At 48.6% G+C, this 15,729-nt stretch overlaps 1 protein-coding gene across 2 annotated transcripts in view; it reads right to left on the bottom strand.

Annotated features, from left to right (window-relative positions):
- Positions 1-15,729, bottom strand: part of LOC119966149 (dynein heavy chain 11, axonemal-like) — a 622,669-nt gene that overhangs the window by 426,615 nt on the left and 180,325 nt on the right. For both annotated transcript variants that reach the window (XM_038797431.1, XM_038797432.1), the window contains 2 exons: positions 15,115-15,237; positions 4,526-4,750 (listed from right to left, as the gene is read on the bottom strand). In XM_038797431.1, coding sequence (XP_038653359.1) covers positions 4,526-4,750; positions 15,115-15,237 — 348 coding nt within the window. The remainder of the gene's footprint in view (positions 1-4,525; positions 4,751-15,114; positions 15,238-15,729) is intronic.

Raw genomic sequence — 15,729 nt, forward strand, 5'->3', positions numbered from 1 at the left:
TTCAGAATTCAGCAAAGGAGGACCAAGAAATTAAGATGGGGAAAATAGAGTATGAGAGAAAAGTTGCAACTAACATAAAAACAGGCTGTAAAAGCTTCTATGAGTATATAAAAAGAAAAGATTAGTGAAGACAAATTAGGACCTTTACAGCCCAAAATAGGAGAATTTACAATAGAGAACAAGGAAATGGCAGAGCAATTAAAAAACTACTTTAATAAAAGCAAATTGCTGCAGATGCTGGAATCTAAGCAGACAGAAAATACTGGACCAAGATTGTCTAATATTTTAAGTCTTTGAAACAACAACTTTAGTTCTGTATTTATGGAGGAAGACACAATAACTTCCCAGAAACATTAAGGAATCAAGGGTTGTGAGAGAAGGAGGAACTGAAGCAAATTATTATTACTAATAAATAGTGCTGGATAAACAAATGGAACTGAAAGCCAATAAATCCCATGGGCCTGATAATCAAGATCCCAGATTTCTAAAGGAGGTGGCCATGCAAATAATAGTTCTGTTGGTTGTCACCTTCCAGAGTTCTGTAGATTCTGGGACAGTCCAGCCAGATTGGAGGGTATGGTGTATTTGGATGTTCAGGAAACTTTTCATCAAAGTCTGATTAATAGGTTTGTGTGCAAAATGAAAGTACATGGGATTGGGGTAATATATTGGAATGGATTGAGAATTTGTTCGCAGATGGAAACAGAGAATAGGAATTAATGGGTCTTTTTCCAAAGTGGCAGGCAGTGACTAGTGGTGTCTCACAGGGATCACTGCTTGGGACTCAGATATTCACAACATAGGTCAATGATTTGGATGAGGGAACCAAATGTAATATTTCCACGTTTGCTGATGACATGAAAATTGGTGGGAATGTGGTGGAGAGGAGGATGTTAAGAGGATTTTGGTGATTTACACAAGGCAGATGCAATATAAAGTGGATAAATGTGAAGTTTGACACATCGGACGGAGAAACAGAATGGCAAAATATGATTTAAATTGTGATAGATTGGAAAAGGTTGACATAAAAAGGGATGTGGATGTCTTAGTACACCAGTAACTAAAAGCACGTATGCAGGTACAGCAACCAGTTAGGAAGACAAATGGTATGTTGGCCTCCATTGCAAGAGGACTTCAGTACAGGAACAAGTGTGTCTTACTGCAGCTGTACAGGGCCGTGGTAAGATCTTACCTGGAGTATTGTACGCAGTTTTGGTCTCCTTCCCTTAGAAAGGCTATACCTGCAATAGAGGGCAGATTCACTAGATGGATTCCTGGAATGGCAGGATTGGTTTAGCTCACTAGGCTAAATCGCTGGCTTTTAAAGCAGACCAAGCAGGCCAGCAGCACGGTTCGACTCCCGTACCAGCCTCCCCGGACAGGCACCGGAATGTGGCGACTAGGGGCTTTTAACTTCATTAAAGCCTACTCGTGACAATAAACGATTTTCATTTAATTTCATTCATGAGGAGAGATTTGGTTGACAGAGCCTGTATCCACTGGAATTTGAAAGAATAGGGGGGTATATATTTGAAACATATAAAATCCTGACAGGGATGGATAGACTGGATGCAGGGATGTTATTTCCTCTCGCTGAGGAGTCTAGAACAAGGGGACACAGTCTCAGGATACAAGGTGGCCATTTAGGACTGAGATGAGGAGAAAGTTATTCGCTCAGAGGATGGTGAACCTGTGGAATTCTCTACCACAGAAGACTGGGGAGGCCAAGTCACTCAATATATTTAAGAAGGAAAAAGATAGATTTTCCAGACTAAAAAGGTATCAAGGGGTATGGGGGGAATGTGGGAATATTGTGTTGAGAAAGGCGACATGGTGCACAGTGGCTAGCACTACTGCCTAACACAGCAGGAACCTGGGTTCGATTCTGACCTTAGGTGGATTGGCCATGCTAAATTGCCCCTTAGTGTCCAATGATCAGGTGGGATTGTGAGGTAGGGTGGAGGAGTGGGCTTAGTTTAGGCTGCTCTTTCAGATGGTCGGTACAGACTCGATGGGCCTAACGTTTGGACACTGAAGGCAATATAGCATGGCCAATCCATCTACCCTGCACATCTTTGGACAATGGGAGGAAACCGAAGCACCCGGACACCCCATGCAGACACAAGCAGAACATACAAACGTGCGAATTCCACACAGTCACCCAAGGTTGGAATTGAACCTAGGTCCCTGCCGCCGTGAAGCAACAATGCTAACCACTGCGGCACCGTGCCGCCCCTTTGTCAGAGGGTGTGCAACTAAATTGTGCCTTGAAACAACAGTGCTAACCACTGTGCCACCGTGCCGCCTCTTTATCAGAGAGTGTGCAACTATATCCTGCATGCAAAGATCTGAACAGGGATGACCAATTGGCCAAGTCACAAAGGAGCAACAATTACACATCATTAGGTTTGCCCCTTCATCAAACTAAGTTCGATGAATATAGTAATTTCAGATGTATATTGTATTATATGTATATTTGAAACATATAGAATTCTGACAGTGATGGATAGACTAACAGTTAAACAGTTAAAAGCGTGGGTTAATGTATGTATGTATCTGCTGCAGGAAGGTTTTTTAAAATCCTAGTTTAAAGGCCAGGTAGAAACTGTGCCTATAGAAAGGGTAATTAAGGCATCTTAAAAATGATATCATCCTTATTTCAAACCATGCTTATGTGTAAAACGACTAGTCTAATGGATTTTTATGATTTTTGGGGAGTAGATAATTAGAGAGATTGTGGTCAAACTTAAATAATCAGGTCTTGGTATTTGAGTGAGATAAGGGTTATGTAATTAATGAGAGGAGCCAAGGGCTGAAGCAGTCAGGTTTTGAGTCAGTCAGTTGAGATTTGGCTGTGAACAGAACAGCAGCTTTTGGAAAAGGTTGTCAAGTTAAACAGTGGTTTGACACAACCAAGAACCTACAGACTGCTTCCTGGAGGATATATCTCTCTCTCCAAGACATCTCTATACAGCAATTACTCCTGTGTTTTCTAAATGGCTTTTGACCTGTGATGGGTTTTGCTTGATTGGAGATAAAGAAAGTACTTATGAGTTAAAGTGTTTAATTTCATTGTTAAGAATTGTTTAACTGTTAAGTGTAAGCTAGTTCTTTTATGGTATTAAGGTTAGTTTAATACTGTGGTAATAAGAAAGTTTGTTTTAAGAAACCATATCCCTATTTGTGTGTGGAGTCATTAATGGAGCGAAGTATCCATCCTCACAACTTTACAAATTAAAATAAATATTGGGGTTTCTGTCGGGTATCCTAGCCAATGTTGGAGTCTAGTTCGGGATTGTAATACAAGAAATTTATGAGTGAAGCAACTACGAGCCTTGCATGCTTTCTGCATTATCTCTGTCCTGTCTTCGAAGGTGAGCTCCTCACAAAGGGAAGAATCCAGTGCGAGCCAATCAGAAATATTCCAATTAGTCTGATTAGAGCAAATTCACTTTGGTCAACCAAAACTGAGTCTGAAGTTCCCCACCAAAGGAATTATGAGGCCCCTGGATGAAAAAGGAGGTGGAAATTAAGGTAAAGGAGCGAATGTGTAGAAAATACGTATGAATACCAGGCTAAATACACTCGGTTCAGAGGAGAGATGAGAAAGCAAATAAGGGAGCATGAAAAGAGGATGGCAACCAACATAAAAGGGAGTACCAAAGCCTTCTTTTGACTTATGGTATAAGAAGAAGTAATAATAATCTTTATTAGTGTCACAAATAGGCTTACATTGTAAAGGGGATTTACACATGGATGCATGGGGCAGGCTGAGATATTGAATGAATACTTTGAATCCATCCATATCAAGGCAAAAGATGAATCCCAGTCATGGTGAAAGAGGAAACTCAGTCACTAGAAGGGTTTAAATTGATAAGGATTGGATTGGCACCAGAACTAGATGAGATGCATCCAAGAATGCTGTGAGAAGTGAGTGGAAATGCAGATACACAGGCCATAATTGTTTAGTCTCCCTTCAACTCCGAGGTGCCAGAGGTCTCGAAAGTTGCAAACATTAGACCCCTGTTCAAAAAACGGGCTAAGGATAAGCCCAGTAACTACAGACCAGTTGCTCAGCACGGTGGTGCAGTGGTTGGCGCTGCTGCCTATGCCACTGTGGACCCAGGTTCGATCCCAGCCCTGGGTCACTGTCTGTGTGGAGTTTGCACATTCTCCCAGTGTCTGCCAGGGTTTCACCCCCACAACCCAAAGATGTGCAGGTTAGTTGGATTGGGACTAGAATGCACTGCCTGAGAGTGTGGTGGAGGCATTAAAGAGGGAATTAGATTATTTGAAAAGAAGCAATCTGCAGGGTTACGGGGAAAAGGCAGGAAAATGGCACTAGGTGAAACGCTCATTCAGAGAGCCAGTGCACACACATTGGGCCGAATGGCCTCCTTCTGTGCTATAACGATTCTCCACTAGTCTACTGGCAGCATTATTGCAATGAGGAAAATCCAGACTTAAGACTTTTAAAAGTGACATACTACCATAAAAATTAAACAAAACTAAATAATAATTCAACCTTAAAGTCCAAATCTATTCCATCAAATCGCTTCGCATCTTCAGGAAGTTGGTTTCGAATGTCCTCAGATCCAATGAAAATACTCTCTAGGTGAGACCATGTGCGCTGGACTTCCATCCAGATAAAGATGACAGAGTCGGCCACTGTCAGCTTTTTTTGCCAGGTTGAGACTTGCTCAATAAAATACTCCACATATTTGCTCAGTAGTATAACTTGTAATTGCACCTAGAAAGCAAGAAGAAATAACTTCTAAAACAAAGAGGAATTCTCATTCATGATTAATATTACAAGGGTGAGAGGACGTAGTTAGAAACAAAAGGTGCTGGAAAAACTCAGTAGATCTGGCAGCATCAGTGGTGAGAGAAACAAAGTTTAAACTTTTGAGTTCAAGATGACTTCTTCGGAACACTTAATAGTTCTTAGAGTCATATTGAACTCTAAAAAGCTGACTCTGTTTCTCTCTGCACAGATGCTGCCAGACCTGCTGAGTTTTTATTTCAGGGCCGGGATTCTCCCGCAATCAGCGGGGCGTGCCGTACCGGCGCCAAAGAGTGGCATCAACCACTCCGACGTCGGGCCGCCCGGAAGGTGCGGAATCCTCCACACTTGCGCAGAACTGCTGGCGTGATCCCTGTGCATGTGCAGGGGGTTTCTTCACTGTGCCGGCCATTGCGGAGCTTTACACAGGCTGGTGCGGAGGGAAAGAGTGTCCCCACAGCACAGGCCCACCCGCAAATCGGTGGGCCCCGATCACGGGCCAGGCCACCGCAGGGCACCCCCCACCCCAACCCACCCCACCCACCCCCCCCCAACCCACCCCACCCACCACCCCCCAACCCACCCCACCCACACCCCCCTCCAACCCACCCCACCCACACCCCCCCCAACCCACCCCAGCCACACCCCCCCCAACCCACCCCACCCACACCCCCCCACCCCCCCCACCCCCACACCACACCCCCCATTCCCCCCCCCCCCCGACGGCCGGATCCCCCCATGCCCCGCCGAGGACTCTGCAAGCCGCCCTCAAAGCCAGATCCCGCCGGTATGGGCCTCGTCAGTTTCACGCAGGCGGGACCGGCCGAAAACGGGCAGCCGCTTGGCCCATCAAGGCCCGGAGAATCGCCGGGGGGGCCACTGCCAACTGCCCCCGACCATCTGGACGTGATCCCCGCCCCCGCCAAAAAAACCGGCACCGGAGAATTCGGCAGCTGGCGTCGGAGCGGCGGGTCGGGATTCACGCCGCCCCCCCCCCCAGCGATTCTCCGACCCGGCAGCGGGTTGGAGAATCCCGCCCCAGATCTCCAGCATCCTCAGTATTTTGTTTTTAAAAGATAATACTCTTTTATTAGTGTCACAAGAAGGCTTACATTAACACTGCAATGACATTATTGTGAAAATCCCCTAGTCGCCACACTCCGGTGCCGGTTCGTGTATACTGAGATAGAATTCCAAATGTTCAAAATACCTCACAGCACGCATTTTGGGACTTATAGGAGAAAACCGGAGCACCCAGAGGAAACCCACACAGACACTGGGAGGACGTGCAGACTCTGCACAGTGACCCAAGCCGGGAATCGAACCTGGGCCTGGCGTTGTGAAGCAACAGTGCTAACCACTATGCTATGATGCTACCCACAGAGCTGTCTAGGATAAGACCTTATAGCGAAGTAAAAAGAAAACATTAATGCCACACCTCTATTTTGATGGGTGCTATAAAATTAGATCTGACACATATAGGGCGGAATTCTCCGCTCCCACGATAAATTGGGAAGGCCGTCGTGAACTCGGCCGAGTTTCACGATGGCCTCGGAGGCCGCTCCTTGCACCTCGGGCAAAATTCTCCGCTCCCGCGATAAATCGGGAAGGCCGTTGTGAACTCGGCCGAGTATCACGACGGCCTCGGAGGCTGATTCTCGCACCCAATTCACCGCCACCTGGGGGGCTAGGAGCGGCGCTCCGTAAATCTCGGCCGCCGGGCCTTGACGCTTGAGTCAAGGCGGCGCGCCGAGAATGACGCGACGGCGGCGCCTATGTGACGTCAGCCACGCGTGCGCAGGTTGGCCGGCTCTAGCCCGCGCATGCGTGGCTGACGGCTCCAACCCGCGCATAAGACCATAAGACCATAAGACATAGGAGCGGAAGTAAGGCCATTCGACCCATCGAGTCCACTCCACCATTCAATCATGGTTGATTTCAACTCCATTTACCTGCTCTCTCCCCATAGCCCTTAATTCCTCGAGAAATCAAGAATTTATCAATTTCTGTCTTAAAGACACTCAATGTCCCAGCCTCCACCGCCCTCTGTGGCAATGAATTCCACAGACCTACCACTCTCTGGCTGAAGAAATTTCGCCTCATCTCTGTTCTAAAGTGACTCCCTTTTATTCTAAGGCTGTGCCCCCGCGTCCTAGTCTCCCCTGCTAATGGAAACAACTTCCCTACGTCCATCCTATCCAAGCCATTCATTATCTTGTAAGTTTCTATTAGATCTCCCCTCAACCTCCTAAACTCCAATGAATATAATCCCACGATCCTCAGACGTTCATCGTATGTTAGGCCTACCATTCCTGGGATCATCCGTGTGAATCTCCGCTGGACCCGCTCCAGTGCCAGTATGTCCTTCCTGAGGTGTGGGGCCCAAAATTGCTCACAGTATTCTAAATGGGGCCTAACTAGTGCTTTATAAAGCCTCAGAAGTACATCCCTGCTTTTATATTCCAAGCCTCTTGAGATAAATGACAACATTACATTTGCTTTCTTAATTACGGACTCAACCTGCAAGTTTACCTTTAGAGAATCCTGGACTAGGACTCCCAAGTCCCTTTGCACTTTAGCATTATGAATTTTGTCACCGTTTAGAAAATAGTCCATGCCTCTATTCTTTTTTCCAAAGTGCAAGACCTCGCACTTGCCCACGTTGAATTTCATCAGCCACTTCTTGGACCATTCTCCTAAACTGTCTAAATCTTTCTGCAGCCTCCCCACCTCCTCAATACTACCTGCCCCTCCACCTATCTTTGTATCATCGGCAAACTTGGCCAGAATGCCCCCAGTCCCGTCATCTAGATCGTTAATATATAAAGAGAACAGCTGTGGCCCCAACACTGAACCCTGCGGGACACCACTTGTCACCGGTTGCCATTCCGAAAAAGAACCTTTTATCCCAACTCTCTGCCTTCTGTCTGACAGCCAATCGTCAATCCATGTTAGTACCTTGCCTCGAATACCATGGGCCCTTATTTTACTCAGCAGTCTCCCGTGAGGCACCTTGTCAAAGGCCTTTTGGAAGTCAAGATAGATAACATCCATTGGCTCTCCTTGGTCTAACCTATTTGTTATCTCTTCAAAGAACTCTAACAGGTTTGTCAGGCACGACCTCGCCTTACTAAATCCATGCTGACTTGTCCTAATCCGACCCTGCACTTCCAAGAATTTAGAAATCTCATCCTTAACGATGGATTCTAGAATTTTGCCAACAACCGAGGTTAGGCTAATTGGCCTATAATTTTCCATCTTTTTTCTTGTTCCCTTCTTGAACAGGGGGGTTACAACAGCGATTTTCCAATCCTCTGGGACTTTCCCTGATTCCAGTGACTTTTGAAAGATCATAACTAACGCCTCCACTATTTCTTCAGCTATCTCCTTTAGAACTCTAGGATGTAGCCCATCTGGGCCCGGAGATTTATCAATTTTCAGACCTTTTAGTTTCTCTAGCACCTTCTCCTTTGTGATGGCAACCATATTCAACTCTGCCCCCTGACTTTCCTGAATTGTTGGGATATTACTCATGTCTTCTACTGAGCGGCCCAATGTCTACTTTTGCCTCTACGGTTGCCGTCTTCCCCTCCGCTGAAAAACGGCGAGCGGCGATTCTTCCAAGCGGGGGGGGTGGGAGATTCGCCTGGGGGGCGCCAGGGGGGCGTGTCGTGGCAGCCCTTCTGCGATTCTGCCACCCAGCGTGGGGAGCGGAGAATTCCGCCCATAGTGCCATTAATACACTCTACTGTCGATTCAAGAAAATGCATCTTTTAAAACAAATGGTTTTCCAAGTTATTTCAGCTAACACAGGAATCATGAAATAACAGAACAATACAGGAGAGGCCATTCAGACCATCACATCTATCAGCTCTTTTATGCAGAAATTCAGACAATCCCAGTTCCTTGCTCTTTCCCCAGTTCCCAGCCCCCGCCCCGCTCTGGCGGAAAGGTCCAGACCAACCAGCAGGCTGACAAAGCTAGTTACAGGGCCGAGGGTCTTGAAAAGCTGGCACAAGCAAATAATACAAGATACACCAAGACGCCAAGGGAACACCGGGGCGGGGAAGGGGGAGAACTATGCATATGTAAATACACAATAATCACCTTTTGTAAACTATGTATAAAACTGCTAAAATTCCAATCAAAATGTCAAAAATAAAAAAGGGAAAGGGGGTTTGGGTTTTGGGGTTATTTCTTATGTTTGGGTTTTGTAAATTGTATTTGGTTTGCACAGATTTGTTTCCTTTGTATTGTATTAAATTTTTTAAAAAGATTTTCTAATCACGACTACATAAAAATGTTTTTCCTCACTGGTTCTTTTGTCAATCATTTAAAATATGCCCTCTGGTTGCTGGCACATCCACCGTTGGAAACAGTTTCTCATTATGATTCCCCCATCTGAACCCTTTGTGGTTTTAAACACCTCTATCAAATCACCTCTCAGCCTTCTTTGCCCCTAAGAGAATCACTGCAGCTTCTCCAGTGTCTCTAGATAGCTGTAATTCCTGAACCATTCTTGTAGATTTCTTCTGTATCCTTTCCAAAACCTTCACATATTGTTTAGTATAAAGTTCACAGATTGAATGCATTATTCCGGTTTGGGCCAACTGGGGTGTTTTATATAGGTTTAGCATAACATTGTGGCTATTGTAATCTATACCGTTATTTATAAAGTCCAGAATCCTTTATGCTTTATCTACCTACCCTGGCACCTTGAAAGGTTAGTTCATAAACAAGGCCTCTCTGCTCTTTTACGCCCTTTAAAATTGTACCATCCAACATGTATTGTCTCTCCATATTCTTTGATAAAACGTATCAACAATGTGGCAGAACAAGTCAGAAGCCAAGGAGTGCTGTTAAGTAGGAAGCAATGTTATCAGTCCCTGTGGCTCAACTTGAAGCTAATTTTCTAAAAACCTTTAGGTGGCAACTTCCACCTTCAAGGATCGATGGTTATGCCACTGAAGAATCCAGAAATCTGAGATTTCCGGTTGCGGCTATGCGGAGCTAAACCGCACGTTCGGCAGCTCCCGCTACTTAAGGACTTTTGGGCCTATTTGAGGGCCCCAAACGGCGCTGTCTCGACAAATCCCGGTGGGGGAAGGTGTCTGGAGGAGCATTCCCCGCAATTTATGGTGCTCTCCCGGAGTGGGGCAAAGGAAAAGGCTGCAGCAACTCCCCAAGAAAAGCGGGGGAAGAAGGACAAAATGGCGGCCGGCGGAACACCCGAGGACTGGTGGAAGTGGGCACAGGAGCAGCAAGCTTCTCTTCTACGCTGTTTTGCGGAGCTGAAGGCTGAGTTGCTGGACTCCCTGAATGCGACTACCAACAGGCTGCTTGAGACCCAGGCGGCCCAGGAGGTGTCCATTCGTGAGTTGCAGCAGCAGGCTGCTGAGCGGGAGGAGGAGGCCATGGTCCTCATGGGGAAAGTGGAGTTGCACGAGGCACTTCACAAAAAGTGGCAAGACCGCTTGGAGGAGCTGGACGTTGGCACGACGCGCAAGAATTTGAGGATCCTGGGCCTGGCGGAGTACCTGGAGGGGTCGGATCTTCCGTCTTATGTGACCACGATGTTGAGCTTGTTGATGGGAGCGGGGTCCTTCAATTTGCCCCTGGAGCTTGAGGGAGCCCACAGAGTGCTGGCCAGGAGGCCCAAGACAAATGAACCCCCGCGGGCGGTGCTGGTGCGGTTCCATCGATTCAGCGACCGGGAGTGTGTGCTGCGCTGGGCCAAGAAAGAGAGGAGCAGCAAGTGGGAGAATTCGGTGGTACGAATCTACCAGGACTGGAGTGCGGAGGTGGCTAAGCGGCGGGCCGGGTTCAACCGGACGAAGGCGGTGCTGAATGCCAGGCAGGTCAAATTTGGAATGCTGCAGCCTGCGCGTCTGTGGGTGACATATAAGGACAGGCACCACTACTTCGAGTCCCCGGAGGAGACGTGGGCCTTTGTACAGGCGGAGAAGCTGGACTCAAACTAGGGTCTGGGGACACACTATGGCCGTTGCTGTTTTCGCTGTTGCTGTTTTGCAATGTTGACATGTGTTTTTTATGCTGGGTTTTTTTCTGCTCTGTTTCCGGGTGGGTCTGTCTGTTGGGTATGGTTGTGGGTTATGTGGGGAATGTTCGGGGTTTGTGTTTTTTATGTTCCCTTCTGTACGGGGCTGGGGGTTGGGGTGAAACTGGATTTTGGGGAGCTGCGTCAGAAGGGTGGGGTGTGGCAGTATGAAAGCGCGGGCTTTCCTCTGGTTTCCCGTGCTGCCGGGCGGGAGGGTGGAGCTGGCGGTGGGGGCGTGGCCTCTACTGGTTTTCTTTCCCGCGCTGAAGCGGTGCCAAGGAGGTGTGGCAAGAGGGGGATGACCCCATGCCGGGAGGGGATGGGTTTTGGCGGGAGCTGCCGGGGTCAGCAGAAGTCAGCTGACTAACGGAAGTACCATGGAGGGTGCGTCGCGGCTAGGAGGGGTCCTAGCCTGGGGGGGGGGGGGAGGGGGTGGGGAATACCGGGTTGCTGCTGGAATGGCCAGGAAGGAGCTGGTGTGGGCCGGGGGGGTAGAGGAGAGGCGTTATCGCCAAGGGGAACGGGTCGGGCGGGGCGAGCTGGCCTGGGGCGGGCAGTCGATAAGCTATGGTTGGCCGGCGGGGGAGGGGGCGGGTTGCCCTCTGATCCGGCTCATCACCTGGAACGTGAGGGGGCTGAATCGGCCAGTTAAGAGAACTAGGGTATTTTCTCATCTGAAGGGGCTGAAGGCAGACGTGGCTATGCTCCAGGAGACCCACTTAAAGGTGGCAGACCAGGTTCGTCTGAGGAAGGGGTGGGTGGGGCAGGTTTTTCACTCAGGATTGGACGCGAAGAACCGGGGGGTGGCGATTCTGGTGGGGAAGAAGGTGGCATTCGAGGCGGCTGAGGTGGTGTCGGACAAGGAGGGCAGATATATTATGGTGAAGGGTAGGCTGCAGGGAGAGAAGGTGGTGCTGGTTAATGTATATGCCCCGAATTGGGATGATACTGGCTTCATGAGGCGCTTGTTGGGCCGCATTCCGGACTTGGAGGCAGGCGGCCTGATCATGGGGGGAGACTTTAACACAGTGCTGGATCCCCCACTGGACCGGTCCAGTTCAAGGACGGGTAGGAGTCCTGGGGCTGGGGGCGCCGATAGAGTTGGAGGAGCTAGTCAGAGGGATTGGTCAAATGCAGTCAGGTAAGGCGCCGGGGCCGGATGGTTTTCCCGGTGGAATTTTATATAAAGTATGCGGATCTGGTAGGCCCCCTGTTGGTGCGAGCCTTCAATGAGTCATGGGAGGGGGGGGGGGGGGGGGGGGGGGGGGGGGCTTTGCCCCCGACGATGTCGCGGGTGCTGATCTCTCTGATCCTGAAGCGGGATAAGGACCCCTTGCAGTGTGGATCATACAGGCCTATCTCGCTCCTCAATGTTGACGCTAAGTTGCTGGCGAAGATCCTGGCCACCAGGATAGAGGACTGTGTGCCAGGGGTGATACATGTGGATCAGACAGGATTTGTCAAGGGACAGCAGCACAACACGAATGTGCAGAGATTGCTAAATGTGATTATGATGCCGGCGGTGGAGGGGGAGGCGGAGATAGTGGTGGCGCTGGATGCAGAGAAAGCGTTTGATAGAGTTTAGTGGGGGTACCTGTGGGAGGTGGTGGAGCGGTTCGGATTCGGGGAGGGGTTCATCAAATGGGTGAGGTTGCTCTACGCGGCTCCGATGGCGAGTGCAGTTACCAATGGAAGGAGATCGGAGTACTTTAGGCTCTACCGTGGGACCAGGCAGGGGTGCCCCCTGTCCCCCTTGCTCTTTGCATTGGCAATTGAACCTCTGGCTATGGCATTGAGGGAGTCAGGGAGGTGGAGGGGTCTGGTGCGGGGTGGGAGGAACATCGGGTATCGCTGTATGCGGACAACCTGCTGTTGTATGTGGCGGACCCAGAAGGGGGAATGCCGGGGGTGATGGAGCTGTTAGCGGAGTTTGGGGGCTTCTCGGGCTATAAGTTAAATTTAGGCAAGAGTGAGGTATTTGTAGTACACCCGGGTGATCAGGAGGAGGGAATTGGGAGGCTCCCGTTTAAGAGGGCAGTGAAGAGTTTCAGATACCTGGGGGTGCAGGTGGCCAGGAGTTGGGGGACTCTCCATAAGCTTAATTTTATCAGGCTGGTGGAGCAGATGGAGGAGGAATTTAAAAGGTAGGACATGGTGCCGCTATCGTTGGCGGGTAGAGTGCAGTCCGTCAAAATGACGGTTCTCCCGAGGTTCTTGTTTCTCTTTCAGTGTTTGCCCATCTTTATCCCTAGGGCCTTTTTTAGAAGGGTGACTAGCAGCATCATGAGCTTTGTTTGGGCGCATGGGACCCCGAGGGTGAAGAGGGTCTTCTTGGAGTGGAGTAGAGATGGGGGGGGGCTGGCGTTACCCAACCTCTCGGGGTATTATTGGGCGGCCAATGTGTCGATGGTGCGCAAGTGGGTGATGGAGGGGGGTGGGGCAGCATGGAAACAGATGGAGAGGGCGTCCTGTGGAGATACAAGCCTGGGGGCCCTGGTAACGGCGCCGTGGCCGCTCCCTCCTACGAGGTATACGACGAGTCTGGTGGTGGTGGCTACCCTCAAGATTTGGGGGCAGTGGAGGCGACATAGGGGAGAAGTGGGGGGCTTGATGGAGGCTCCTTAAAGGGAGAACCATCGGTTTGTCCCGGGGAACATTGATGGGGGATTCCAGGGTTGGCACAGAGCGGGTATCAGACAGCTGAGGGACCTGTTCATTGATGGGAGGTTTGCGAGCCTGGGGGCGTTGGAGGAGAAATTTGGGCTCCCCCCGGGGAACATGTTCAGGTATCTGCAGGTAAAGGCGTTTGCTAGGCGGCAGGTGGAGTGATTCCCTTCGCTTCCCACGAGGGGGGTGAGCGACAGGGTGCTTTCGGGGGTCTGGGTCGGAGAGGGGAAGATATCTGATATCTACAAGGTAATGCAGGAGGTGGAGGAGGCATCAGTAGAGGATCTGAAAGCTAAGTGGGAGGGGGAACTGGGGGAACAGATCGAAGACGGGGCATGGGCTGATGCCCTGGAGAGGGTTAACTCTTCCTCCTTATGTGCGCGGCTTAGCCTTATCCAATTCAAGGTGCTGCACCGGGCCCACATCTCCGGGTCTAGGATGAGTAAGTTCTTTGGGGGCGAAGACAGGTGTGTCAGGTGTTCGGGGAGTCCAGCGAACCATGCCCATATGTTCTGGGCATGCCCGGCACTGAAGGAGTTCTGGAAGGGGGTGGCGAGGACGGTGTCGAGGGTGGTAGGATCCAGGGTCAAGCCAGGCTGGGGACTCGCGATTTTTGGGGTTGGGGTGGAGCCGGGAGTGCAGGAGGCGAAAGAGGCCGGTGTTTTGGCCTTTGCGTCCCTAGTAGCCCGGCGGAGGATCTTGCTACAATGGAAGGATGCGAGGCCCCCAAGCGTGGAGACCTGGATCAATGACATGGCGGGTTTTATTAAGCTACAGAAGGTCAAATTCGCCCTGAGAGGATCGGTACAAGGGTTCTTTAGGCGGTGGCAACCTTTCCTCGACTTTCTGGCTCAACGATAGGGTACTGGGACAGCAGCAGCAGCAACCCGGGGGGTGGAAGGGGGGAAGATGGGGGGGGGGGGGGGCAGGAAGAGGGGGGGACGATGACTATGTTTGTTTATTTAATTTTAATTTATTTTTAAGTTCTCTTGTTGTTCACTGGGTTTGGGGAAGAGGGGGGGATGTGATACATGCGTTGATACGGTCCTGGGGGTGTTACAGTTATTATGGGGTTATTTTGTTGCATTTCATTGTTTGTTGTTATATTTTCTGTAAAAAATTCCAATAAAAATTATTTTCAAAAAAAAAAGAAGAATCCAGAAATCTGAGTTGTACATGCTCCTCTCAGTCATTATGAATTCTAAGAGAGGTCCTGAAACAGATATTGGGTCCTTTATTAACATATACAAGGTGACCAATGCATGGTTTGCAGACCACCTAAGGCAGCTAAATATTGTTCAATTAAATATGTATTGGATGCATTTGCATTTTCAGAGTGCACTGTGAAATTGTAATAATTCTTCCATTTTACACCCTAAAATGTGGTTGTAGCATGGTCCAATTTCTCTACTGTGGGAGGTCAGTTTAACCTAACGTACCTGTGGTAAAACTGATGCAATCTGATCGGTCACCCATTTTACATCCAGTTTCAGTTTCCATAGACTTTGAGTTAGGTTAAAATTACATCCATACTCCTCAAAAACCACACTTGTACCATCAGTGATAGCATTGCTTCAATAAGACAGATAATATTAGAGAATCATACTTGGCTGTCATCTAAAATTTCAATGAGTTCTTCATCAAACTTCAACAGAGGGGTACCCGTTCTATGGTGTTCCTCATATGAAAATTCCATCGTGGTCCATGTGTAACTGATTTCTGTGAGGACCTGAAAATTGGAGATAATTGGATATTCATTTAAGATATGCTCAAAAGCATTATCTAATTGTGTGAATTAGTTTTGAAATTGACCATTTAACTGCTATGGTTTCTAATCTTTCATTGTTCACATAATCTACCTTGAATTGAAATCTTTATTCCTCGTTTAGATACATGTAAAATAAGCAAATTAGTAGGGTCATGACATTTTCCTTACTGTTTGAACCGATGAGGCCAAGTCCAGCTTCAGCATTAATCAGTCAAGTTCAGAACATTAAATAACAATAATCACAATAATTTGAAGGACCACTATTCTTTTTCCACCACAGCATGTATAAGGTAGTTGGATAGAAAGTAATCTGCTGTTACACATGCAGGTATTTTGAAGTTACGGTATGCCAGAGGCAGAAGCATTAACATTGCATAGTCTTTGTAATGTCAAGTATCTTCTGACTCATGAAATACGTAAAAAGCCAGCACTAAATTTCCAGCCTCAACTGAA

This window comes from Scyliorhinus canicula, chromosome 5 (assembly GCF_902713615.1).
Source record: "Scyliorhinus canicula chromosome 5, sScyCan1.1, whole genome shotgun sequence".
Classification (NCBI taxonomy): Eukaryota; Metazoa; Chordata; class Chondrichthyes; order Carcharhiniformes; family Scyliorhinidae; genus Scyliorhinus; species Scyliorhinus canicula.